At 45.7% G+C, this 27873-nt stretch overlaps 1 protein-coding gene across 3 annotated transcripts in view; it reads left to right on the top strand.

The window, feature by feature from the left end:
- The window catches only part of ARFIP2 (ARF interacting protein 2), a 142597-nt gene that overhangs the window by 91587 nt on the left and 23137 nt on the right, over nt 1–27873 (top strand). For all 3 annotated transcript variants that reach the window (XM_082244271.1, XM_082244273.1, XM_082244272.1), the window contains 3 exons: nt 20114–20226; nt 22156–22377; nt 25833–25990. In XM_082244271.1, coding sequence (XP_082100397.1) covers nt 20114–20226; nt 22156–22377; nt 25833–25990 — 493 coding nt within the window. The remainder of the gene's footprint in view (nt 1–20113; nt 20227–22155; nt 22378–25832; nt 25991–27873) is intronic.

Genomic DNA, 27873 nt, shown 5'->3' with positions numbered 1-27873 from the left:
TGCTTTAATAGAAAAAAAAATGAGACTTTACAATCACTTTAAAGTTGCAATTTTAGCAAAGATTGTGCCTAATGTCACAGAGAGTCAAAAAGGTGGCGGTAGAGTAGCACGAAATCAACTCTCGGGCAGAAGTTGGACAACATGGCACCTCATATTTGAATAGGATGGTGGTACATTACACCATCGGAGCGGAATTTTATATTTCCAATATTGGTTTTGTTCAACAAGTCATCAGTGATCTTTAGCTGAAATTATCTTTCTCAGGCTTGTTAGGTAGGAAAGGCAGTGGGGTTATTTCCAAAAACTGGAGAGTGCAAAATCTAGTGAAGCTCTGCATAGAAACCAATCCGCTTCCAGTTTTTTTTTTTTTTTTTTTGGGCAAAGCTTAATTGAACAATCTGAAGTAAGAAGCTGATTGGTTGCTATGCACAGCTGCACAAGATTCTGAGTGCACCAGTATCCGCATGTGACCAGCTCTACAACAACCCTAAGGCCTGGTTCACACTGGTGCGACATACGCTCCGACTTTGAGAGCGCACGTCGCATGACGTGTATAAATCACTGATTTCCTATGAGAGCCGTCTTGACTGGTCTGACTTGGGAAAAGGTTCCTGCACTACTTTGGTCCGATTCCAGCCCATTGCATATTATTAAAGTCGTATCGAAGTCGGATTAGCATCTTAACTGATCTGACTTGTGACATGCGGCTTGTGCGCAGAGGCAATGTTAGCACTGCAAAATGTATTGAAAAAAAAAAACCCAAATCCATACCAGACCCAAGTTACACTCATCTCAAGTTGAATCCTGTTCATTAAAGTCTGACCAATGTTGCAGGGCAAAGTCTGATCGGAAGTTGTGGGACTTTCATGTAGGAGCATGTGTGAACCCAGGTTAAATGCTTTCTGCTCTCCCAAAAGTAGGTAGATATGTAGAATTGTGGGTTTTGTTTGGTTCTTATACTTTTTATTTGTGTGATAATCAAGATAGGCAGAGGCAGACCCACCAAATGTGCCAAGCCAATCCCACCTCTGAATGAGCTGTAAGGTGTGACCCCTTTCAGTGTGACGCCATAAATAAGCACATTATGAGGCCATGTTGTCTGGATTAATTCTGGGGATTTAATTCTGTATAATTTCGTTTTTTGTATTTTGCTGGCATTCATTTCATTTTCAGATCATCATTCTCTTCCATTTTTTTTTTTTTTTTATTTCTGCATCTTCCATGCTCTGCGCCCTTTCCATTTTGTATTTATGCACATTATCTATTTCCCACCCTCCATCCTCTCTGTCGTCTTTTCTGCCTCTTGTGTCTTCCCACTGGTTTCTGTCATTTTCCTCCATTATTCTCTTATTTTCCACTTGTATCTTCCTGCTGTCCTCCTATTATTTTTCTATTTTCTTTCGGTGTCTTCTCACTGTCCTCCATCATTATTCTACCTTCATGCAATGTCTTCCTGCTGTACACCATTCTTCTGTCTTCCAAACACTTCTTCCTGCATTCTCTCTTTTACTCTCTCTTTTCTCTCTTATATGTCGTTTTCTACCCTCCATCATTTTTCTGTCTTTCTATTGCCGTTCATTATTTTCTGATCTTCCTCCAAAATCTTTCTGTTGTTGTTCATTATCATCTCTTCCACCCATGTCATCCTCTCCCTATCATTATTTTTTCTTCTTCTCATGTCTTCCCACTCTCCTCTATCACTGTTCACTCTTGCTCATGTGTCTTTCAATTGTCCTCTATCGTTTTCTTGTTTTCCCTTTCATGTTTTCCTGTTGTCCTCCATTATTCTCCTCTCTTCCGCTCACATCTTCCCACTGTTTCCTATCCTTCCTCCTTCTTCTTCTCATATCTTCCCACTGTCCTCTATTATCTCCTTTCTTTCTGTTGTCTTTTAATTGTCCTTCATCATTCTCTTGTTTTCCCTTCCATTTCTTCCTGTTGTCCTCCATTATTCTCCTCTCTTCCGCTCACATCTTCCCACTGTTTCCTATCCTTCCTCCTTCTTCTTCTCATATCTTCCCACTGTCCTCTATCAATCTCCTTTCTTTCTGTTGTGTCTTTTAATTGTCCTTCATCATTCTCTTGTTTTCCCTTCCATTTCTTCCTGATGTCTTCCGTTATTCTCCTCTCTTCCACTCACATCTTCCCACTGTTTCCTATCATTTTTCCTTCATACGTTTGTCTTCCCACTGTTCTGTGTCATTCTTCTCTCTGTCTCCCATGTCTTCTTGCTGTCTTTCATCATTCCTCTCCCTTGCTCCTATGTTTTCTCAATGTCCTCCATCATTCTTTTTTTTTCTCCTTTATCTTTATACTGCCCTTCATTGTCTTTTTTTTTTCCTCCCATGTCTTCCTGATATATTTCATCACCCTCTCTTTTCCCATTGTTCCCTTGCTGCTCTCTATTATTCCCATTTGCACCCGTGTCTTCCTCCTGTCCTTTCCAATATCTTTCTCTCTTCCTCCCATGCCCTCCCGCTGTTGTTTTTGCCATTGACCTCATACCTTCCGGTGCCGTTTTGCTGTCTTCAGAATCCTTGCCCCATAGCTGCAGCACTCCTAAAGTTCCTGTTATTGCTCCCAGCCAGTTAGCAGCCCGCAGGATAGCCAGTCACGAAGGAGATTCAGGTAAAGCAGCAATGGCGCTGCTTGTGTTATTAGTAGAGCTGTAGTAACTGTAGATATAGTGCACCCAAATCCTACCCCTCTTAGATCACTGCCAAGATGACTTCTCACCTCCAGAATGGGCAATCTGCTCCAAGAAGGATTTTGTCATTTCTATAGACTATAAGCTCAAGTCTCCTAGGTGTAATGTAATTTGCCAATATTATCGATATATTTAGTCATGTGACTTTTATTGGTAATGCTTTTTGGTCATTATTGCTGCAAATAGTGGTCGTTATGGCAAGTAACGATCTTTGTAACTCATTGAATTGAGCCCAATGTCAGCAGCTTCAGAGGGACATGGAATGTTCATCATTTTGATATTGTTCACAAAGCATCTGAAAGAAAACTATCTGTGTTTCACCATAGCAGCCAATCAGATTCCAGATAATATTTTTCCGGTAAATGTCTAAGTGTGAAGGAAAAAAAAAAAAATGGCTAGTCACTGTGGACAACACAGACACTTTCTTTTTCAGATGCCTTTTTATCACTAGTACATGAATGCTAAATCATCAAAAGGTGAACTCCACTTTCATGAGAAAGGGTCCTCTTGGTCCAACAATTCCGGGAGTGTTTATCTCTGTGGTGCCCTGCAGCTCTCGCTGGTTCCTTATGTTGGCCTGCATGTCACTGCTGTATCCTGTAAAGATATGGAGGTCAGCTGGTGGAATCAGTGAGGTGGGCCAAATAGATCAGCATCCCCCGAAATGTCAGTTTTGCAACAGACTTTAAGGGGAAAAGGACTAAAGGCAAATATACTGTGCACTGCAAGTACAGTTGCTCTAGATCTGAGGGGAAGCTCTGCTGATTTCTGTCATTCAATCATGTGCAAGCAAAAATGCTGTTTTTTATTTTCCCCTTCAGATCTAGAGCAACTGCACTTGTAGTGCAGACTATTTGCCTTATGAAATAAGCCCCATTGTGTCTTTAGAGGTTACATCTACTTCCTCCAGATGCCTCCATGCACTTTCAGTTTAATTCCACAAAGCTCCTGGATACTCCAATCTTCAGATGGTCTCTATGGGAATTCTAACCAAATTTTGGACACACACACTTTTGGCATGCCACATCCTCCCACCTCTCTCTCCCTATTGCCTACTAAATGCAGTATACCAGTGGTCTCCAAACTGCGGCCCAGGGGCTGGATGTGGCCCTTTTGCTTGCCTTTATCTGAGCTCTTGAGGCATTTTTGCCTTTGCCACTGACCCCACCAATGAGGAATAATTCCTGCGATTGACACCAATGATAGGGCATAATTCCTTCCACTGACAGCAATGATAGGGCGTAATTCCTTCCAATGATGCCAACGATGGGACACTATTCCTCCTACTGACACCAACGATGGGGCACTATTCCTCCCAATGACACCAACGATGGGGCACTATTCCTCCTACTAACCCCAGCGGCGGGGGCAGTATTCCTCCCACTGACACCAGCGAAGGGGCACGATTTCTCCCACTGACACCAACCATTGGGCACTATACCTCCCACCGACACCGACGAATGGGCACAATTCCTTACACTGACGACGAGGCACGATTCCTTCCTCTGATACAGACGATGGGGCATGATTCCTACCTCTGACACAGACGACGGGGCATGATTGCTCCCACTGACACCAACTATTTCTCCCCCTAATACCAAAGTGGTACTAAAGTCTAAAGGACAGTAAATGGCCCTTTGTTTCCAGACCCCTGCAGTAAACTTCCAGACTGGCCAATTTAGGAAATGACTGTGTGGGCAAGCTCTGATGGTAATTATTTATAATCAAGCTCACTTGGGTTGTAAGGTTCCTAGTACTTTGAAATGAAAGTGAAGGTCCCTAAAGCCCCAGAATGGGCTAAAAGACCATTAACCAGCTGGGAAAATGTCATGGGTATGCTAAAAATTCATGAATGGTACAAACTGTGATCTCTCATCAAGCATCGGCTTCAGTAACTGAGAAAGCTGAAGTGGGATTTACACCAATCAGGCACAACATTATGACCATCCACCATAACATTATGACAAACCACCTAATTGTAAGTAGGTCCCCCTTTTGCCGCCAAAGCAGCCCTGACCTGTCAAGTGGCATGGACTCTACTAAACCTTTGAAAGTGGGCTGTTGTATCTGGAACCAAGCCATCAGTAGCAGATCCTTTAAGGTCCTGTAAGTTGCAAGGTGGGGCCTCCATCGATCGGACTATTATCCAGCACAGTTCACAGGTTCTCGATTTGTTTAAATCTGGAGTATTTAGAGGCCAAGTCAACACCTCAAACAGCTTCCATTGCTCTGTGGTCCAATTCAAAATTTTTTGGCTGTGGACACGGGTAAGCATGGGCATCCTGGCCAGTCTGTGCCTACGCAGTCCCATATACAACAAATGGTAATGCTCTGGGTGTTCTGACACCTTTCTAGCAGAAAGTATTCACAATTTGAGCTCCAGTAGCCCTTCTATTGGACTGCACGGGCCAGCATTTGCTCTCCGTGTGCATCAATGAGCCCTGGCCGGCCACCCTTGACCCTGTCGCTGGATGGCTGGTTTTCCTTTCTTCGACCCCTTTTAGTCTGTCCTAACCACTGCAGATGAGGAACATCCCACAAGAGCTGCAGTTTTGGAGTTGTTCTGACCCAGTAGTCTGGCCATTTTAATGTGGTCCTTTTTAAATTTGCCCAAATCCTTACTCTTACCCATTTTTTCTGCTTTCAACACATCACCTTCAGGGACAACATGCTACCTAATATATCCCACCCACATTGTCACAAGATAGTGTTATTCACTGTACCTGTCAGATCAATGTATGTGCTCATTGTCTGCTCAGTTGTACTTTCCACACATAAACCCTGCCGTGGCTTAAACCTGCCACCCAGAGGGTTCATGTGTCTACGGACTGTTGTACAGTGAATTATTATTTTTTTTTAATCATTTTTAAATTAGGCGGGGAGTTATGCAACTTAAACTTTGTGGAGATTGAACTCAGAACTACAGTGCTCCTAGTTAGTTAATATGCTGTTCTGGATAGGAGCATGGTAGAAGGGCGGGTGGTGTGGACCTCATCGCTAGGAGTACAGGGGCGGGCCACACAGAGGAATGTTATCCTGGCACAGATACTCCCAGCTCTAGCTGGGTGATGAGAGCTGAGAACTGTCTGGGCAGGGAGCCCTGTGCTGGGAAGTGGATTTCAGCTGCCTCCTGCATGTCTCGCACATCAGGGGATTAGAAGGGATGAACTCGTGTAGTACCCAGCAAGAAGAGCGAAGGAGGAGGGATTGTTAGTGCCTCCTCTAGAGGGAGAGCGCTGGGGAATAATCTGCTCCCTTTTTTTTTTTTTGGATTAAAATTTTATTTAGAAGATTACTGGAACATAGATGCAATTGCCAAAAACTTTTTAAGGAATAATCCAATGTCGTTGTAGCCTCCTGCAGATCACCCTCTTCATGTCTTTATGGGTCTCATTGCAGATCCAACTTAAACGGACCAATACAGTTTCCTTACTTTTGCTTTGTTAAAAATCATATGTCCCCATCAATCATCCATTGTTTAGATCGGTTGCCTGGATTAGGAATAGAAGTTAGCTGGATAAAATCCATTTTCCCTTAGCCAGCTCTCCGTAAATGATTACCACTGCAGTATAAAAAAAAGTTTGGATTCCTTTGTCATAGTTTCCAGAGTGTGCAATTACTTGCAGTACATCTTTGTTCAAATATTTTATTGACCAGAAGGAATGTACAGACAATGGTACGATAGATACATAAACAGCACAAAGTATAATTTCATGAAATCGACCATACAAAATCAAGAAGAGCATAAAACATTTGGTACAGGAGAGCTATCCTTCAAACAGGCACAAAAGGATAGGCAAACACCAGGGCATAATGAACAAAATAACAAAAATGATAGAGTTCGGAGACAAAGAGGTGTATAAATACAAGGATACCCCAAAATGAGCTTAAAAGAAAAGTAGTTGCAACAATTTTAATACATAGACATTGGTGTGTACCAAAAGCCTAAGAGTGCTGGGAGACTGTAGTTTGGGGTGGATGGTAAAGGCATGCCAAAAGGCAGGCCTATCAGGAGGCTTGCGCTGGAGATGGGGAGGCTGTTGGTATAATTAGAAGAAGAAGGTGGGAAGGACATGAGGAAAGGGAGCGAGGGAATAAAAAGAGCCGGAAAATGCGATGTGGATTGAACAGGGAGGAGTAGAGGAGGGCAAGGAGGGCGAGGGGGGAAAAATAAAATAAGCGGTGAAGGGTGAGAGCGGGAACCCCTTGGGGAATGGTGTACTTGTAGTACATCTCTAGTCAAAACTTTTTTTTTTTTGGATAGAGTGATAAACAATCCATTCCGCGCCGATACCTTTCACTTGTTGCTGAAGGTGCGTGGTCAAAGGTGATGCCATAGTATGTGGGCTGTACCAAAGGTAATGCAAAAGTGGGCATAACCTTTTTTTAAAAACTTGCATAGATTGTTTAAATTTCACATGTTGGTAGACTAAATCTTCCCCTATAGTAGCTCTTCTTCTTTGTCATTACCGGTAAATAATGGATTCCAAGCAGAAGCAACATGCCGTCATTGAGTTGTTGGTGAAGTTGGGGTGCAGGCTGTCCGACATCCACAGAAGGCTACAGAATGTTTACAGAGATGACACCATTGATGAGCAATGTCTTGTCATTGACTCTTGTCAATGGTGTCCTCTCCATAAACATTGTGTAGCCTTCTGTGGATGTTGGACATGCAAAGAAAAAGAAAGAGAGAGCGCCTCTAAGTGCAATAAAGCAATAATTTATTAGGACAATAAAAAATAGCCACTAACATATTGTCATTTATAAACCGGCTCCTCACTATGGTGGGCATCTACTGAGTCCCATCAGGGTATTCACACAGGGCTGTATTCCAGTCACAAAGCCAGAAAGGAACACTGGCCACTCTTTTCCGGGTAACGGGCAGCCAGAGGGTCCATGGATATAAAGATGGACTGCTGTGCCGATGTGGAGTGATGATGTCGCCAGACGGGGGAGTTGCAATGCGTTTCAAGGCATGCACAGTGCCACCTCCAGGCATGTGCACTCCTTTTTTCAAGCCAAGTTGACTTCCTCTTGAATGAGCTGGCCCAAAGTGGATAGACTTTTTAGAAAAGTAAAAAAATTAAAATAGAAAGTAAGAGAAGAGAGGAAAAATAATAAACAGAGAGAGAAGAAAAACAAGGCAAGAGAAAGAAAAGAGTGAGAGCCCGTCCGTCCAGAATCCTATCCAGCCATAAAACCGGTGTCAGCTTCAGGTGTCTGAAACCTGAAGATATGAAAGCTAGGGGGTCCATATCCTTTCAAATAGGGGTTGTTTGTCCCTCAGGACACTTGACTAGTTTTCATGTAACATGATCGATGTAAGCTTTCTCTTCATAAGGGCTAAATCAATCAAAGGGCTTTTCCAAGAGGTTGCAACGGCTATTTTTGCTGCCAAGAACATGTAATATTTTAGAGTCTGGGTAGATCTCGGGATATTATCAACGGGTTCGTTGAGTAGCGCGATCTGAGGATCTTTTGTAATGTTAACCATAGTGACTGAGTGGATTAAGGAGTGGATCCGTATCCAGAAATGCCGGACCTTGGGGCAGGTCCACCACACATGGAGGACAGAACCTACCTGGCCACAGCCTCTAAAATAGAAGGGTGACGAATCTGGGTGCATCTTAGCTAGGTGTTCTGGTACCAAATACCATCTTGCAAAAACTTTGTCAGGGCAACATTCATAATGCCCTTGTGTAGGCGTGTTGTCCAGGATCGCCAATCCTCCACTTCAAGGGCCATGCCCAGGTTCCTCTCCCAAGCGATTTGTGGAGACAAAAGATTTGTACAGCATGGAGATTGCAGCCCCGCTGGAGAGTGTCTTGTAAATATCCCCCCCCTTTTTTTTTTTTTTTGGATGTCGGACAGTCTGGAGCCTTCCTTCATCAAGAGTTCCGTGAATGGCCCATTGCTTGTGGTTGGAATCTATTAATTACCTACAATGAGGAAGAAAAGGAGATACTGTATCGACCTGTGAAATTTGTCTGTAAAGTCAGGTAACAGCCCTCAAAAACACAAGCTGCATGCACCAAAAAAAACATAAATAAAATAAAAAAGTAGCTCATGGGGAAAAAAAATGTAACAAAAAATGTATTATTTACATGTGAAATTTGAATTTCTTATGTACGGTAATAAAACATGCCCACTTTTGCATTACTTTTAGTACAGCCCCCGTATATGTATGTAGAAAAATAGACGGCACTTTAGAAGTAAAACCTCAATCGTTTACAGAGGTCATAAAAAAAAAAAAAGGACAATAACTACAAAAAAAAATGTTTTTCCACCAACATTTCAGAGACACAAAGGCCTCCTTTTCTCAAGTTACAGACAAATGTGCACAATAAGAGTCCACACATATAGAAATGGCAAGTGAATGAGACAGGAAAAAATGGTTAGTGCAAACTAACATGCTCCTTACTCACCATCCTGAGTATGGGGTATGTTAGTTCACACCGCTCTCCGCCCCGAGTATAAGGTATATTGTTTCATACAGGCCGGAGAGCATTATTGTATATCTTCTTTATTTTCTTTGGCACACAGGACCAAGCATGAGGCATGGGTAAACCCACAGGTGTGTTGACTTTTGGATGATTGATGGGTATATATCTGTAATTGTCAATGTGCACTTTTGTCTGTCACCTTGAGAAAAGGGGGCCTGGGTGTCTCCAAGTACAAAAAACAGACAGGATTTCACCATGTTCTGAACTCCTGCATTTACAGTGCATCCAGAAAGTATTCACAGATCTTCACTTTTTCCATATTTTGTTATGTTACAGCCTTATTCCAAAATTGATTAAATCCATTTTCTTCAAAATTCTACAATACTGCATAATGACAACGTGTAAGAAGTTTGTTTTGAAATCTTTGCAAATTTATTAAAAATAAAAAATGAAAAAAAAAAATCTAATGTACATACAGTATCTCACAAAAGTGAGTACACCCCTCACATTTTTGTAAATATTTTATTATATCTTTGCATGTGACATCACTGAATAAATGACGCTTTGCTACAATGTAAAATAGTGAGTGTACAGGTTGTATAACAGTGTAAATTTGCTGTCCCCTCAAAATAACTCAACATGCAGCCATAAATGTCTAAACCGTTGGCAACAAAATTGAGTACACCGCTAAGTGAAAATTCCAAATAGGACCAAAAGTGTCAATATTTTGTGTGGCCACCATTGTTTTCCAGCACTGCCTTAACTCTCTTGGGCATGGACTTCACCAGAGCTTCACAGGTTGCCATTGGAGTCCTCTTCCACTCCTCCATGACAACATCATGGAACTGGTGGATGTTAGAAACCTTGCGCTCCTCCACCTTCCATTTGAGGATGCCCTGGCCTCGGACAAGGTCGCAGTGTTTCCCCTGGCTGACAGTCATCCCTATTCTGATGGAGCGGTGCTCACCCTGTTTCTGGTATGGTAAGTAGCTGTCCCCCCTCTAACCCTGGAGGTTTTGGGGTGGACATGAGCCCCTCCCGGGGGTGGTCGGACCCCCCGGGTTTCCCTCCTTCCCATGCATTATTCCCCCCCTTCTCGGTTGTCCCCTGCGGATTTGTTACCCCTCATCTGCCCACACCCCCCCCCTCCTATGGCGTGGCCATACCTTCGAGGTCGGTCTGGGTCTCCTGCCAGGGCCCCCCTTCCTGCTGGGATCATGTTTGCTGCTCTTGAGGTCCCCCCTGGGAGCCACATGGTGCCGCCATTTTCTTGGGACCTTTTTGTGCTGTGATCGGTGACCATGTTTGTGTAGCCTTGGTGGCCATTTTAATGGGGGTTTCCCATTGAAAATAGCGGCAGCCCTGTTTTTGAATCTATATGGGCGGTGATTCGGTGGTGGGAGCCCCTCCTCATCCCCTAGTGCTGACTCCTGTATCTTTCTCTTCCTGATCACCACGTTGTGTGCAGTTAGCCTGGTGCTTTAAGTGCCTAATCAGTGGTGGTGAGTCTTTTTGCGGGGTTTTCTCTCCCTCTCTCTGCTATAGCAGTGGTAGTGCTCTGTTCTGGGCCCTGTGATACCACCAGCGCAGTGGGGTTGTCCCTAGCAGTGTTATACACTTTTTTGTGAGGGTCCCTCTCTTCACGAATGTAGTCCCTGGAGCACATTTCCCCACCTAATCCCCTCTCAGAGGCTGCCGGGCCCTCCAGGTCCCATCAATCCCTGATTGCACTGATGGCGGTCTTGGAGTCCTTAATGTCCAAAGTGGATTGGTCCTGGGAAAATGGGCTAGCAAAAAGCGCCCCCCCCCCCCCTTCACCAGATGGAGGATGCGGCTGATGCTGCATCGAAGGTGCCGGTCCCTTTTGGCACCCACAAGCCCTCCAGGGCGGCGAGGGTGTTTCCCTTTCCCACCTACTTTGATGATATTGTCACTAAACACTTTGTGGTTCCTATGCATTTTGTGATGCGGTATCCTTTATGAGGATTCCTTGCTTACAAAATGGACGGCCCCATCTGTAGTGGACTCACCGGTTTCCAGGTTAAATAAAGCCACCTAATTCCGTTTGAGGAATCCCCGGCCTTTAAAGATCCGGCTGATAGGAGGTCGGAGGCTTTGACCCGCCTTATGTTCACTGTGGCTGGTTCAGCATTTAGGCCGGGATTTACTATCGCTCTGGTGTCGCAAACTCTGACTGAGTGGGCTAAACCTTAACGGACCTGGAGGGGGAACAGCTTCCCCCTGCCTTTGCGGTGCTGGCGGATCAATTGGTCCAGGGGCTACAGTTTCTGTGATGCCTCTTTGGATGCGGCTCCCTTGATTTCCAAACTGTCTGTCTTCGCAGTGGTCCTTCGGCCTATTATCTGGCTAAAATGCTGGTCTGCGGATCAGACTTTTAAGAAGGCCTTAGCTGATCTCCCATTTGTGGGGAGTTGCCTATTTGGAGCTTCGTTGGATGACATAATTAAGGGCCTCACAGGGGGGGAAGGCTTCCAAGGGCAAGGAGCCCAGTCGTAAACAGGGGCCTTTCTTCTCGGCTCATTAGAGGCCTTTTCGTCCCTTAGGGTCTCAAGACAAGGGATCTAAGCCCTTCAGAGCCTCCACCATAGGTTCCAGGAGGACCTGGCCTGGCAAGTCACGAGCGAGCTCCTCCTGCCCTTACCCGTATCTTGGGTGGGGGGACGTCTTTGCTAGTTTCCGGATCTGTGGACCTCTCTGGTAAAAGACAAATTGGTCCGGTCTTACCCCCTGGAAAGGTTCTTCCCTTCCAACCTGCGCTTGTACCCAGATCGCTTACAGGGTCTCTTTGGGGCAGTGCAAGACTTGTTACTTCAAGGGGTGATTGTCCCGGTTCCGACTTCAGAACATTTTCAGGGGTTTTACTCTAACCTGTTTTCATTTCCCAGGAAGGAAGGCAAGGTGCGTCCAACTCTGGACCTCAAGGTGCTAAACTGCTTTGTGCGCGTACAGAAGTTCCGAATAGAGTCCATTCGCACGGTAATGGGATCTATCGACATCAAGGATGCTTAACTTCACATTCCGATATGTGCCGGTCACCAGCGCTTTCTCCGCTTTGCCATGGTGGAGGAGCATTATCAGTTTGTGGCGTTTCCCTTTGGTCTCACCTCCGCTCCTCAGGTCTTCACAAAAGTGTTGGCTCCGGTACTAGCATTATTGCATCAGTGGGGGAGGGCGGTACTGGGGTACCTGGATGATCTTCTTCTGCGAGCGGAGTCTCCAACTGCTCTGATGGACAACTTGGAGATTACTCTGCAAACTCTGCGGGAGTTCGGCTGGATTTTGAACCTTCAGAAGTCTTCTCTGTTTCCGTCCACAAGACTGGACTATCTGGGTCTGACTCTGGACTTGGCCTCAGCCAGAGGGTTTCTTCCTCTGGAAAAACTCCAGAAATTGCAGGAGGCAACCAAGCTTTTGTTCTCCAGCAGACGGTCATCCCTCCGGGTTTGCATGCGGGTGCTGGGCCTGATGGTGTCTACAGTACCTTCGAGGCGGTTCCGTTTGCACAGTTTCACACAAAATCTCTACAAAGGGAGATCCTAGTGAAATGAGACAAGAATCCTCAGTCTCTAGACAATCTAAACCTGTTGAGCCGAGGTACGAGAGGGTCCCTGATCTGGTGGCTTCGTTCTCCGGCACTTAGACAGGGAAAATCTATTCTCCCCCTGTACTGGATGGCTGTCACCACGGATGCCAGCTTGTCCGCGTGGGGAGGTGTCTGCGGCACAGATTGTGTTCAGGAGGTCTGGACTCTTCTAGATTCCAGACTGCGATCAATGAACTGGAACTCTGAGCGATCAGACTTTGTCTGGATCATTGGACAGTTCACCTTTAGGGGTGTCCGGTAGGCATTCAATCAGACAATGCCACGGCCGTAGACCTATGTCAATCACCAAGGGGGCACAAGAAGTGCCCTGGTGGCTCGGGAGGTAGCCGGTATTCTAAGGTGGGCAGAAAGATTTGTTCCAGCCCTCTCTGCTGTACATATTCTAGGGGTGGAAAATTGGCAAGCGGATTATCTCAGTTGACAGGCGTTGGACCAGGGGGAATAACCGCTTCATCCGGGAGTGTTTCATCAGCTTTGTCTCCGGTGGGGTACTCTCGAGGTGGACCTGTTGGCCTCTCGCCTCAACAGGTAGGCACAGATGTTTGTAGCACGGTCTCTAGCAGACGCCTTAGTGGCTCCTTGGAACCAGTATCGTCTGATTTACGCCTTTCCCCCTCTCAAACTTCTGCCAAGACTCCTGCGCAGGATCAAGGCAGAAGGGATTCTGGTCATTCTAGTGGCTCAAGACTGACCTCGCTGATCTTGGTACGCCAATCTGGTATGGCTGTTCACTGATGCTCCTTGGAGACTTCCTCTCAGGGAAGATCTGCGGTCCCAGGGGCCAATCTTCCATCCTGCTTTACAGTCGCTGGCTTTGACGGCTAGGCTTTTGAAAGCCAGGTGCTGAAGGATAGAGGTTTGTCTGAATTAGTGATCCCTACACTCCTAAGGGCTAGAAAATCTACTTCTAGGAACATCCACCATTGTATTTGAAAGATGTACATTGCGTGGTGTGACCTCTTGGGGTTTGTCCCAACTCTTTTTCGGTGGCTCGGATATTGACTTTCCTGAGCAGCTCCTGGCCTTGAGTACCATTAGGGCCAGGTTTCGGCCTTAGCAGTTTTCTCTCAATGTCCATTGGCCACACATTCCCTGGTGCGCACCTTTATCCAGGGTGTTCGACACTTGTCTCCTCCAGTGCGGTCTCTATTGCCGTCGTGGGACCTCAATTTGGTGCTGTCTGTTCTTCAGAAGCCTCTTTTTGAGGAGCTTTGGGAGGTTTCCCTGCTTACGTTGTCCCAGAAGTTGGCCTTTTTGGTGGCTATTACTTCTGCACGCAGGGTGTCTGAGCTGGCGGCGTTGTCTTGTTGTCCACCTTTTCGATTCACAGAAAATAAGGTGGTTCTTCGCCCCTGTCCATCGTTCCTTTCAAAGGTTGTCTCTGATTTTCATTTAAATGAAGACATTGTGTTGCCTTCTCTATGTCCCAGGCCTAAACATCTTAATGAAAGTGCCTTGCATTTCTCGGATGTGGTTCGGGGAATCAGGGTGTACCTGGCAGCTACGGAGTCTTTTCGGAAGTCAGACTCACTATTTGTTCTTACACACGGACCTCGGAAAAGGTTGGCCTCTTCTGCTGCGAACATTTCCGGATGGATCAGGCAGACGGTTAATCCGGCCTATTCCATTAGGGGCCGATTTCCTTCTTTCCCCGTTAAGGTGCACTCTACTCAGGGGCTTAGTGCCTCCCAGGCCTTCCATCAGGCCTCAGCGCTGCAGGTTTGCAAGGCGGCCAACTGGTCATCTGCGCACACTTTCACAAAGCTTTATAAGGTGGATGTGTTGGCATCTCCGGATGCTTCTTTTTGCCGCAAGGTTTTGCAGGCTGCTGTTTAGAGGACCTGGTTTTCTTTGAAGATGTCTTTTTTTCAGGTGAGCGCCAGTTTGTTTATGATTGAGCTCCATATTACCTGGTTGGCTACGGCTTAGCCTTGGGAATTTTTTTCTTGCTGTTCCCACTCCTCAAGTTTGACACTGCTTTGGGACGACCCACCTGTCAAGAAGATAAGGAGCTGTACCCATCAATGAACGAAAGAGAAAATGGGATTTTTGACTTACCGTAAAATCCATTTCTCTGATGTTCATAGACGGACACAGCACCCACCCCTCCTGTGGAGTTGTAATTCTTCTGACACTGCTTGTAACAAAACTGAATGCCTATAGCTGAGAGTGGGAGTATACACCCTGGGACTGCCCCATAGGTGTAGTCAAGATTTTTCCTGCCTAGTGTCCTATTCCTGTAGGGGGCAGCATAACCCAACTGTCAAGAAGCTAAGGAGCTGTGTCCATCAATCAACATCAGAGAAATGGATTTTACAGTAAGTAAAAAATCTATTTTTTCTCATTAGACCAGAGAATTTAGCTTCCTATGGTCTAAAAGTCCTTCAGGTGACTTTTGGCAAAGTCCAGGTGGGCTTTTGTGTGCCTTTTACTGAGGAGTGACTTCCATCTGGCCACTCTATCATACAGGTGTGATTGGTGGAGTACTGCAGAGATGGTTGTTCTTCTGGAAGGTTCTCCTCTCTCCACAGAGAGACACTGGAGCTCTGTCAGAGTGACCATCGTGGTTCTTGGTCAACTCTCTGACTAAAGCCTTTCTCCCCCGAACGCTTAGTTTGGCTAGTCCTGGTGGTTTCAAATGTCTTCCATTTACGGATGATGGAGGCTTCTCTGCTCTTTGGGACCATCAATGCGGCAGACATTTTTCTGTACCCTTCCCCAGATCTGTGCCTCGATACAATCCTGTCTTGGAGGTCTACAGACAATTCCATGGACTTCATTCCTTGGTTTGTGCTCTGACATGCACTGTTAACTGTGGGACCTTACATAGACAGGTGTGTGCCTTTCCAAATCTTGTCCATTTAACTGAACTTACCACAGATGGACTCCAGTCAGGTTGTAGAAACATCTCAAAGATGATCAGTGGAAATAGGATGCTCCTGAGCTCAAATGTGAGTGTCATGGCAAAGACGGTGAATACTTATGTACATGTGATTTATTTATTTTTTTAAATGCAATTGCTAGGATTTCAAACAAACTTCTTTTGCGTTGTCATTATGGGGTTTTGTTTGTTGAATTTTGAGGAATAATGAATTTAATGAATTTTGGAATAAGGCTGTAACATAACAAAATGTGGAAAAAGTAAAGCACTGTGAATACTTTCTGGATGCACTGTATGACCCCAATAAAAGACTGAGGTTTTACTTATGGAGTGCTGGTTATTTTTCTACAGGTTTTTGTATTGCAGTGTTCTCCTTCTGAGGGAGAAGTGATGGTAAATCTTAAAATGTTACCGTTGTCATCAGGTAGTTCGTGTGGATCTTTGAGAATGTTACATACCTTCCCATGTTTGAGGAAGGTACCAAACATGTTCTGAAATCTTGCATCTTTAGAAACATAAAGGGTTAGTTCACATTTTCAGAAACACCCTCCCCACCCCTCCGGTCCCCACCGTATGTACCGTATTAGACATCCATCATCCGCTGCCCTCCCAGCTGGTATAATGGTCTGGCACTTTAAAAAATCACTGCGCAGTGCCGGTGCAAAGCCAAACACTGATTGGTTGGAGCTGGCCTCGTGACTGCGCTAACCAGTGAGAATGCTTTTGAGACTCATTTCCCCCCAGGATGACATTCCCAGAATAACAAAATGGTCAACATGGGAAGAGCTTAATTGTCTACAATGCCTCTGTATGATGTACCCTTCATTGGAGACACCTGAACTCATTTGGAAGGGCGTTCATACATTTGGCCATAGGGGTCGGTGTGACAGTCATGTGTCCACAAACCTTTGGTCATATAGTGTGCCATGAATATACTTCCCACGGATACGCATTGCCAGTTGCTTATCTCTGCTTGCATCCGGAGCTCTAAAAAGTTTGGCATAGGCCATCCTGCTTTCTTCTAGTATACTGACAATGTTAAGCCTGTTTTTAACACTAAGGGCTCATTCACACTGCCAAAACTGATAATTTCCACACACTAAAACGGAGCATTTACAGGCAGCTATCCATTTTTGGATGCAATGACCTGTGGCGAGAGGGGCGGTGTGATGTGTTTCAGCGCATCACACTGTTTACTTTTTTTTTTTTTTTAACTTTATTTATGTCTCTGTACAGCAGCACATTGAGATGCAAGTGCTTTCCAGTGCACTACATTAAAATGCTACAAGTGTTCATTTTGCTGCGGCTCGGCACACCACCTCCCACCCACCCTGGCTGCACTGCAGAGTGAACGGGGGACATAGCAAATCATTGATTTCTACGTGCCCCAGTGGTGGCCTGCGTTAATCCAGTTCAGGAGTGTCGCCATATGGTGTGTGAACAAGCCCTAAAGGTTGCTGAAGGTTGTGGTATTGTCCATGCTATTTCTCCACTCCTTTTTCTGCATCCTCTAGTCCTGTCCTGGCCTTGATACTGTTGTAGATATGTCCTTGGCTTGTTAGCACTAATTCTAATAATGTAGGCTTTCCTCTTATGCCTCATAGGTCTTGTCTGTAGTCATGTACATTGGGCAGTTTTAAAGCTGGACTAATCCCAGACACCAGGCAGACAATACCATTTCTCTTACGTCTGACAGTCGCCGCCCACTCATACAGTCTTTACTACTGGGTATTGGTCTTATCCACAGGAGTAAGCTAGGCAGAAGATTTTGTTAGAAACGTTCACAAAAACTTTGCATAGACACACCTACATGGGGCTGTCCCTCTGGTCCAATACCCCACTGATAGCAGCATTCCCAATTCAGTTTGTCTTTTGCCTAGTTAGGAGTAGGCAGGCTTCCCTTGGCTGGGGCTGCAGTCTCAGCCTTTTCTTCTTCTTCTTAATTTTTATTTCACTTTTAGACGGTTACGTTTCCCACCCCTCACATCTACACTGCTTTGGGACATCCCAGTAGTGAAGACTGTATGAGTGGGCGGCCACTGTCAGAGGACGTAAGAGAAAATAGAGTTTTTGTAAGAACTTACCGTAAAATTATTTTCTTCGAGTTCTCTGACAGTCGCCGCCCCCTACCCCTCTTTTGGGGTTCACGGACTATCTACTGCTTGCTACCAAACTTAATTGGGAATGCTGCTATCAGTGGGGTATTGGACCAGAGGGACAGCCCCCTGTAGGTGTGTCTATGCAAAGTTTTTGTGAATGTTTCTAACAAAATCTCCTACCTAGCTTACTCCTGTGGATAAGACCAATACCCAGTAGTGAAGACTGTATGAGTGGGCGGCAACTGTCAGAGAAAATAATTTTATGGTAAGTTCTTACAAAAATTCTATTTTTACCCATTGCCAACCTCTCTATAGCATTTTTCTTTCTCCTGGATAATCTGCATGTACCCCAGGGCTTTATGGAGCTCTTTGCATGAGTCTTTAATCTCAACCAGCTCTCAAGAATCCTAAAAACTTGACCTGTTGCAGATAGCAGACATTTGTTGAGTAACGCTGTCCTAGATCCTAGAAATTGATTACAAATTTCTACAGTAATTTATCCACCTCTGAGCAGGTATCTTATCATTCAGTGTATTATGATAATGCTCTTACACCTCTGAATGGAGCACTGACGCCAGCTCCCTTCACTGTGTAACGTTCATGCGTTTTTGTTTGCGGATGGATTTACAGCTGCAGAATTATTACACTCAGTAGCCTTGTAGAGAATGTGTTGAACAACATATCCAACTCTCAGGACTTCATCACCGTGTACAGCCTGTTATATACTATATATATTAATAGATGTTTAATGGAGGGATAGAGTATATGAGGATATATAGATGAGAGACAGGCTATTTGTATGGTGAGCACTAGAAGTAGTATAGGAGAGTTGCAGGTGATGGTAAGCAGATAGGTTCTGATGTCAAGTATAGTGCAGATGCTAAGAGGACACAGATGGAGTATACTTTAGACAGAGTAACCTAGTGCAAGGATAGTTCAAGTAGTCCCAAGAGCTAACAGTCTTATGCAGATGATAGTGAATAGATAGATACAGATAGTCTTGGTAATTGCAGTAGATGACAGTAGGAGATTGGTTAGTAAGAATCCCCTGCGGGGTACTTATCACTTAGATAGGTTAGGAAATACAATGTCCAGAGGAGAGGGGTGATCCCGTAGCGGGATACGGATCACCAGCGAGGTTTCCGGCTTAGTTCAGCAAGGAAGGTATGTCAGCAGCTCCGACTTCTCAGGCGTAGGTGCGATGAACATGTGGGTTTGAACGAGCGATGAGTGAGAGCAAACCGGTGATTGAAATAGCCGCTCATAGCGGCGCTCGGCAGTGATGTCATCCGGTCTTAAAGGTGTATGCGTCCTTTGTATATACAAGATGGGACGCAAAGAGAGGAGAAATATAGGAACAAGGGTACCATAGGTACCGGAACATTACACACTGCAACCGGCGGGAGATCTCTGTCTCAGCTTAGAGCGGCACTGCAAGTTTCATTTGGATCACTTTATCACTCCGTGTGTTACAATTGCTCTCTTAAATTTCTTTATGGTTAAAGAAGTAATATAGGCATTTTTTTTTTCATTTTGGATAGAGTAAGGGAGGGTTATAACCCTTGTCAGATTTGTTTTCACCGTATGCATTCCATTACAGAGATTTCCCTTTACTTCCTGTCCCATAGCCAAACAGGAAGTGAGAGGAAATCCCTGTAAAATAAGGGCATTCCTTGGAGACCCTCAGGTCACTAGAACTAGTGTCCTCATTGGAAGATGTCCCCTCTGTTACTTCTCTGGTGATAATCCAACATTTCGGATTTTCCTTTACTTTCAATGATCATGGTAAACCGGAAAATAGAGGGTGAGTCTCCCTAACGGGGGCACAGACAGCAAAGAAAACTGTTAGGGGTTCTAATCCCTCTCCACTCTATCCAAAGCTAAGAAAGTTTTTCCTTTAGTTGTACTTTAAATAAAATGGTGTATAGACAATAGGTGAGGAGACATTGGACTATAGCTGCGTATTTTCCTGTAGATTATACCAGTAATTAAGGTTCGGTTCACACTGTCGCGACTTGGGATCTTACTTGTGAGACCCTAAGTCGTGTGACATGTGAAATCCCATGTTAATCAACAAGAGCTTTCTTAATTTTCACTACTGAAGTCGCTCCGACATTAGAAAGGTTCCTTTACTACTTCAAGGCGACTTATATCTGACTTGTGCCTCAAAGTAGTACTCAAGTTGCCAGGAAGTCTTGCGACTTTCAGGTCATGGCAGTGTGAATCGAACCTAAATCTCAGAAGCTTTTCTAGGTCCATACCTTTATTACATTGTGGTATGGCCAGCCACTCTGCTGCCTGTGACATGGGGCTTTAACCTGAATTTCCATTGTATGATGCTGACTTTTCTAACTCCAGGGTCGATGTCTCAGCAATCTTCGCACCCTTCTCTCACCTCTGAAGAGCTCTCTAGAGGAGTCGCCGTGGAGAAATTTGACTTGATGAAGAAATGGGGCATTAATACTTACAAAGTAAGAACCATAACTTCTTTCTCTCTGCCTGTCTTGTATATCTGTGTCTGTCTGTCTCATACCATCAGTGATGGCAGTGAAAGCTCAGCTTGTCATGCTCTAAACAGCTCTTGCTATGTATGTTTATGGTTTGGCTTTTTTCACCCCTGCAAATGTTCATTATTCTTCCAGGCTCTCTGTCTACCATGGTGTTTTACTTCTGTCTGTTATGTACTGTAGATGCCAATCTCTATGTCAGTCATTACTGTCTCCTCTCTCTGTCTGTAATCTATTGCTGTTCCTTGTTTCTGTCAGCCATTTTTGTCTCCTCTCCCCCTGTCCTTCGGCAAATGCTTTCTCCTCTCTCTGCCTGTCAGCTTTTTTTAATCCCCTCTCTCTGCCTGTTGGTTGTTGTTCTATCCTCTCTCTGGCTGTTGTGACTGTCTTGTATCTCATTGTCTGTCGGACGTCGCCGTCTCCCCTGACTCTGTCGGACGTCGCCGTCTCCCCTGACTCTGTCGGACGTCGCCGTCTCCCCTGACTCTGTCGGACGTCGCCGTCTCCCCTGACTCTGTCGGACGTCGCCGTCTCCCCTGTCTCTGTGGGACGTCGCCGTCTCCCCTGTCTCTGTGGGACGTCGCCGTCTCCCCTGTCTCTGTGGGACGTCGCCGTCTCCCCTGTCTCTGTGGGACGTCGCCGTCTCCCCTGTCTCTGTGGGACGTCGCCGTCTCCCCTGTCTCTGTGGGACGTCGCCGTCTCCCCTGTCTCTGTGGGACGTCGCCGTCTCCCCTGTCTCTGTGGGACGTCGCCGTCTCCCCTGACTCTGTCGGATGTCGCCGCCTCCCCTGACTCTGTCGCACGTTGCCGCCTCCCCTGTCTCTGTCGCACGTCGCCGCCTCCCCTGTCTGTCACACGTCGCCGCCTCCTCTGTCGCACGTCGCCGCCTCCTCTGTCTCTGTCGCATGTCGCCGCCTCCCCTGACTCTGTCGGACGTCGCCGCCTCCCCTGTCTCTGTCGGACGTCGCCGCCTCCCCTGTCTCTGTCGCACGTCGCCGCCTCCCCTGTCTCTGTCGCACGTCGTCGCTTCCTCTCTCTCTCTCTCTCTCTCTCTCTCTCGCACATCACTGCCTCCTCTTTTTCTGTGTGTCACACGTCTCTGTCGTCTTTCTCTCAGTCTCTCCTCTCTGTGTTTGTTGGACTTTGCCGTCTCCTCTCTCTCTGTGTTTGTCGGACTTTGCTCTCTCCTCTCTCTCTGTGTTTGTCGGACTTTGCCGTCTCCTCTCTCTCTCTCTGTGTTTGTCGGACTTTGCTCTCTCCTCTCTCTCTGTCGGACATTACTGTCTCCTCTTTCTGTTTGCCAGACTTCGCTCTCTCTCTCGGTTTTGTTTGGCCCTCATTGTCTTCTCTCTCGGCTCTCGCTCCTCTGTCTCATTTTTCTCTCTGTGTCTGTTTGTCTGGTTCTTGCTGTCTCCTCTCCATCTGCTGGCCATCGTCATCTCTCGCTGTCTCCTCTCCATCTGCTTGCCATCATCACCTCTTCTCTTTCTATCTGTTGCCCATCGTCCTCTTAGCTCTATCTATCCCTACAGCCATCATCATTACCTCCTCTCTCTGTCTGAATGCCAACATTGTCATCTCCTCTCTGTCGGCCATCATCTCCTCTTCATTCTGTCTGTCAGCCGGCTCCTCCCTCTGTCTGTTGGTCACCTCCTCTTTCTGTCTTATAACAAATCTATCCAGCACCAAACCCTTTTAGTTTAATTTGTTGATAGTGCATGGCTAAGGGTGGCCCTTAGGGGATTACTCTCCCTGTCTCTCTTCCTCATTTCCCCTCTCTCTGTTAGTCAGTTTTTGTCCTCTCTCTTACTCTGTCCACCCTCGTTGTCCCCTCTCTCTCTGTCTACCACAAATTGCTGTCTTCTCTGACTCTGCTAACCTTTCTCCTGGCAGTGCACAAAGCAGTTGATCTCAGAGCGGTTTGGCCGTGGCTCTCGCACAGTGGATTTGGAGCTGGAGACTCAGATTGAACTCTTAAGGGACACGAAGAGGAAATACGAAGGAGTCTTGCTGCTGGCCAGAGCCCTGACCTCTCATTTCTACAGCCTGGTTCAGACGCAGCGAGCATTGGGAGACGCCTTCTCCGACCTCAGCCAGAAGTCACCAGAGTTGCAGGTTAGGGTTCAGTTATGTAAAGAATTGGGAAGGTTCTGAGTAATGGACAGCACTGTTACATAAAGTGCCACCTCTGACACATTCTTCTCCTTTTCTACACACTGCCTGGCATTAAAGGAGATCTATAGTCCTAGCATACACTTTCATTTTATTGAAATAGCAATACCGACAATAGTTCTATTTAACAATCCATCAGTGGCGCGGCTGGTGCTCCATGGGTGGGGGGGTGGGGGGGATGGGTGTGCAGCAAACGGACCACACCATACACCTGTTCATTCGCTATTGTCACACAACTGGGTGGGCTCAGGGTGCAGTGCTCTTCACCCCGAGCCCACCCTTTTTTGAAGCCTGTTAGAGCCTACATTTTTTGCAGCTACTTCTCTGCTCATTCCTTTGGTTTGCTTTAGATTTCTAAGAACTACATATCTCATGGTAACTTGCTGCATGCAAGCAGTGATTCCTGTACTGACTCTGCCTCCTGAACCTCCTTCTCTCAGCACCTCTGAAAATTCATAGGGTAGGCTCTGTGAAATGTGTAACACAGCAGGGCATGGTCACAGGGAATAGTGAATATGTGTCGCTGCATTCAAAAATTTTCAGACTAAAAGTAGTAGGCTATAAATAAATTAAATATATTGTGGAAACGAATATATCATTAAAATTTTGACCATGGCTACACATTACTTGTTCTGTATAGTCCAATGCTGCATATGTCCCCCGGCGCATCTAACACTGAGAACCGAGCGATCAAACACCGCTGATTGCTCTGTTCTCACAGCTCCATGAGCAGAGAGCTGCTGACTGTCCGTCAACCGACTCTCTGCCCTGCCCACCCCCACGCTCACGTGAGCACTGAGCTGTGGGCAGGAGCAGCCGGCTAAGGATCTCAGCGGCTCACTGAGAGGCTGAGCCAGGTGCCTGTCCAGGCACGTGGGCAGATCCCAACTACATTGTTGCAATCTTTCCTGAACCTGGACCAGCTCTGTGACGTCAGCAGACAGCGGACTTTAGCCCACTGTCTGCTGAATACAGGTAACAGGTGTGTAGAACGAACTGCACTCCTGTGATCCACAGGAGAAGTACAGCTAAATGAGCTTTGGCTGTACTTTTCCTGTAAGATATGTGTAAGTGAGATATTCCTCTCTTCCTTACATACAGTGGATATAAAAAGTCAACACACCACTGTTAAAATGTCAGGTTTCTATGGTGTAAAAAAAAAATGAGACATATAAATAATTTCAGAATTTTTTTCATCTTTAATGTGACCTAAAATTGCACAACTCAGCTGAACAACAAACCAAAATCTTTTAGGTGGAGGGAAGTAAAAATAAAAAGCTAAAATAATAAGGTTGCACAAGTGTGCACACCCTTAAACGAATACTTTGTTGAAGCACCTTTTGATTTTATTACAGCACTCTGTCTTTAAGTCTCGATTCACACTAGCGCGACTTGTCAGGCGACTTGTCAGCCTGACAAGTCGCGCTCCCTCGCAGTCCATTGACTGCTACAGGACCCGTTCTAATAGGAGTGACACAAGTTGCTCCGACTTAAAAAAAGGGTCCTGTACTACTTCGGGGCGACCTCGGATCGACTTGCATAGACTTCCATTATGTGAAGTCCATGCAAGTCCCTCCGAAGTCGTGGTGCATGGGAATGCACAAGTCGCCCCCGAAGTAGTACAGAGTCGTGCCGCCCCAGTGTGAACCGACTCTTAGAGTATTAGTCTATCAGCATGGCACATCTTGCTTTGGCAATATTTGCCCACTCTTCTTTGCAAATACACTCCAAATCTATCAAATTGTGAGGGTATCTCCTGTGCACAGTCCTCTTCAGATCACCCCACAGATTTTTGGATTAAGGTCTGGGCTCTGGCTTGGCCATTCCAAAGCTTTAATCATCTTCTGGTGAAGCCATTCCTTTGTTGATTTGGATGTATGCTTTGGGTCGTTGTAATGCTGAAAGATGAAGTCCATCTTCATGATCAGCTTTCTAGCAGAAACCTGTAGGTTTTGTGCCAATATTGATTGGTATTTGGAACTGTTCATAATTCCCTCTACCCTGACTAAAAAAAACAACCCCAAAGCATGATGCTGCCACCGCCATGCTTCACTCTGGGTATGGTGCTCTTTTGGTAAAGTGCAATGTTGTTTTTGCGCCAAACATATCTTTTGGAATTACGGACAAAAAGTTCAACCTTGGTTTCATTACACCATAACACATTTTCCACATGCTTTTGGGAGACTTTATTGTGTTTGCAAAATTTAGCCAGGCTTGGATGTTTTATTTCGTAAGCAAAGGCTTCCATCTTGCCACTCTGCCCCATAGCCCAGACATATGAAGAATACGGGAGATTGTTGTCACATGGACCACACAATTGGTATTTGCCACATATTCCTGGAGCTCCTTAAATGTTGCTGTAGGCCTCTTGGCAGCCTCCCTGACCAGTTTTCTTTTCTTCTTTTCATAAATTTTGGAGGGACGTCCAGTTCTTGGTCACTGTTGTACCATATTATCTCCACTTGATGATGACTGTCCTCACTGTGTTCCATGGTATATCTAATGCCTTGGGAATTCTTTTGTACCCTTCTCCTGACTGATATCTTTTAACAATGATATCCCTCTGATGCTTTTAACCACTTAAGGACTGCCCACTGCAGTTTTACTGGGGCAGGCAGCACCTCCTGCACGAACCAACGTAGCCCTACGTCGGTCTTGCGCCTGCTGCTAGGGGGCAAGCACGCCGGTGGCGGCGCGGTCCCGCCCCCCCACTCGGTGGTGGAGACTCCAATGCACAGGGCCGGCGGCTCCCCGCTGAGAGAGAACAACGGTCAGCTGTTGTAAACACAGCTGACCGTTCTTCTCTCTGGAATGATCACAGAGCGCCTGTGATCCTTCTATATAGGATCACAGGTCTCTGTGATAATTTCAAAAGCCCACCCCCACCCAACAGTTAGAATGATTCCCCTAGGCTTACATTTAACCCCTTGATCACCCACTGTGTTGGCCCCTTCCCTGTCAAGTGTCATTATTACAGTGATAGTGCATATTTTTAGCACTGATTACTGTAGTAATGTCACTGGTCCCCCCAAAAGTGTCAAAAATATCTGTCCGCCGCAATATCGCAGTCCCGCTAAAAATCGCAGTTTGCCGCCATTACTAGTAAAAAAAAACAATAAAAATGACATAAATCTTTCCCCTAGTTTGTAGACACGATAACTTTTGCGTAAGCCAATCAAAATACGCTTATTGCGTTTTTTTGTTGTTTTTTTTTACCAAAAATATGTAGCAGAAAACAAATTGTCCTATAATGATGAAAAAATTTGATTATTTTTTTTTTTTTTGGGGGGGAATGTTATATAGCAGAATGTGAAAATATTTTTTTTTTTTTTTTTTTTTTTTTTTTGGTATGAGGTTTCTGTGTAATTTACTCATGTTATTATTTTACCCCTCCGCAGGAAGAATTTGGCTACAATGCAGAGACTCAGAAGCTCCTGTGTAAAAATGGGGAGACCCTGCTGGGGGCTATTAATTTCTTTGTGTCCAGTATCAACACCCTCATCAATAAGACTATGGAAGACACCCTGATGACTGTCAAGCAATACGAGACAGCCAGGTATCCTGCCTCTAGCCTACAATTGAAATTTTACTTTCTCTATCGTCCATCGACAGACGCAGCCTCATCTCCATGAGTTGAGGCTGCGTCTGTCGATGGACATCAGAGAAAAAGATTTTACGGTAAGATCTTACCCACCTGCTCATCTCTCTTTTATTACTTTTTGTATAACTTGCCTCTCTCTTTAAAGGCTGTCACTGCTGGGTTCTTCTAACCCTTTTGGCTTTAATTGTTTTGTAATGGTACTGTCTTTCTTTATTTTGTAAAGAGAAAATTGTTAGCACTATACAAATTCTATATTATAGTAAAATAACATACTGACTGCATAAAGCACTTTATTCCCCCCTAATCCTCAGCTCACACGGGCCCTCTCAAGGCTGTAAGACTGGCCCCTATAGCCTTTTCTCCCCTATGCTCTGGCAGTTGCAGGTGGTGTGACATCATCAGTGTGGAGCCCACAGCCCTGCATTGGATAGTGTGACGCTGAGGGACAGCCCACTACCAGAGCCTAGGAGAGTAGAGGAGAGTGCCAGCTCCAAAAGGATTGGAGGCCAAGGTAAGTAAAACTACGTTTCTCTGTCGCTCATTGACAGACGTAGTCCTCCTTGATTAATATCAACTCGGGTTATACTGCCCTCTACAGGAGTAGGACTAGACAGGAAAGAAAACGATCTGGCCACACCTTAGGGGCAGTCCCAGAGGATATATCCTCTCACTTCCTGCTACAGGATATCAGTTTTTTTCTGTCTAATTAAAGCAAGGAAAGCGACTTCCAGCAAAGTCTATTATCGCACATGGAAGACTTATATTGCGTGGTGTGAATCTTTGGGATTTCCCCCACGTACCTATTTGGTGACCCGAATTTTGGCTTTTCTGCAAAAGGGGGTTGAGCAGAAACTATCCTTGAGCACCATCAAGGGTCAGGTTTCAGCGTTGGCAATCTTCTTTCAGAAGCCGCTGGCTACTCATTCCTTGGTGCGGAATTTCATCCAGGGGGTGCGGCACTTGGCTCCGCCAGTGCGCGCGCCCTTACCGCCCTGGGATCTTAATTTGGTTTTGTCGGTTCTGCAGAAACCTCCCTTTGAAAATATCAGGGAGATTCCCTTGCTTACTTTATCCCAGAAGGTGGCCTTCTTGGTGGCTATCACTTCTGCACGTAGGGTGTCAGAACTGGCTGCATTATCATGCCATTCCCCATATCTAGTGGTTCATAGGGATAAGGTAGTTCTTCATCCGAAGCCATCCTTTCTTCCTAAGGTGGTTTCAGATTTTCATCTGAATGAAGATATTGTACTACCTTCCTTGTGTCCTAAGCCCAATCATCCTCGGGAATGTGCGTTGCATTCCTTGGATGTAGTTCGGGCAATCAGGGTATACCTGAAGACTACGGAATCGTTCCGTAAAACGGATTCATTTTTTGTGATCACGGATGGCCCCAGAAAGGGGTTGCCTGCATCTGCCGCGACTATCTCCAGATGGATTAGACAGACGGTGGTACAGGCTTATTCTATTAAGGGTCGGAATCCTCCGTTCCCTGTTAAGGCGCACTCCACTCGAGCGCTCAGTACTTCCTGGGCCTTCCGCCATCAGGCGTCAGTGGTCCAGGTTTGCAAGGCGGCTACCTGGTCGTCGGTGCATACCTTTTACAAAATTTTATAAAGTTGATGTGATGGCATCGTCAGATGCCTCTTTTGGCCGCAAGGTTTTGCAGGCCGCAATTTGAGGAGACCGGTGGTCTACCTCAAGGGTTTTTTTTCCGTTGGAATTTCAGTTGAGTCTCATCCTTTGATTGATGAGCCTTTAAAACTTCTAGTTGGCACTGGTTGGGCCTTCTAGATTGGATTTTGATTTCCATTTTCCCACCCCTCATTTGTGGTACTGCT

This window comes from Pelophylax lessonae (assembly GCF_965119305.1).
Source record: "Pelophylax lessonae genome assembly, chromosome: 2".
Classification (NCBI taxonomy): Eukaryota; Metazoa; Chordata; class Amphibia; order Anura; family Ranidae; genus Pelophylax; species Pelophylax lessonae.
Note: the sequence above shows the minus strand (reverse complement) of the source record. Positions and strands in the feature narration are given on the sequence as shown.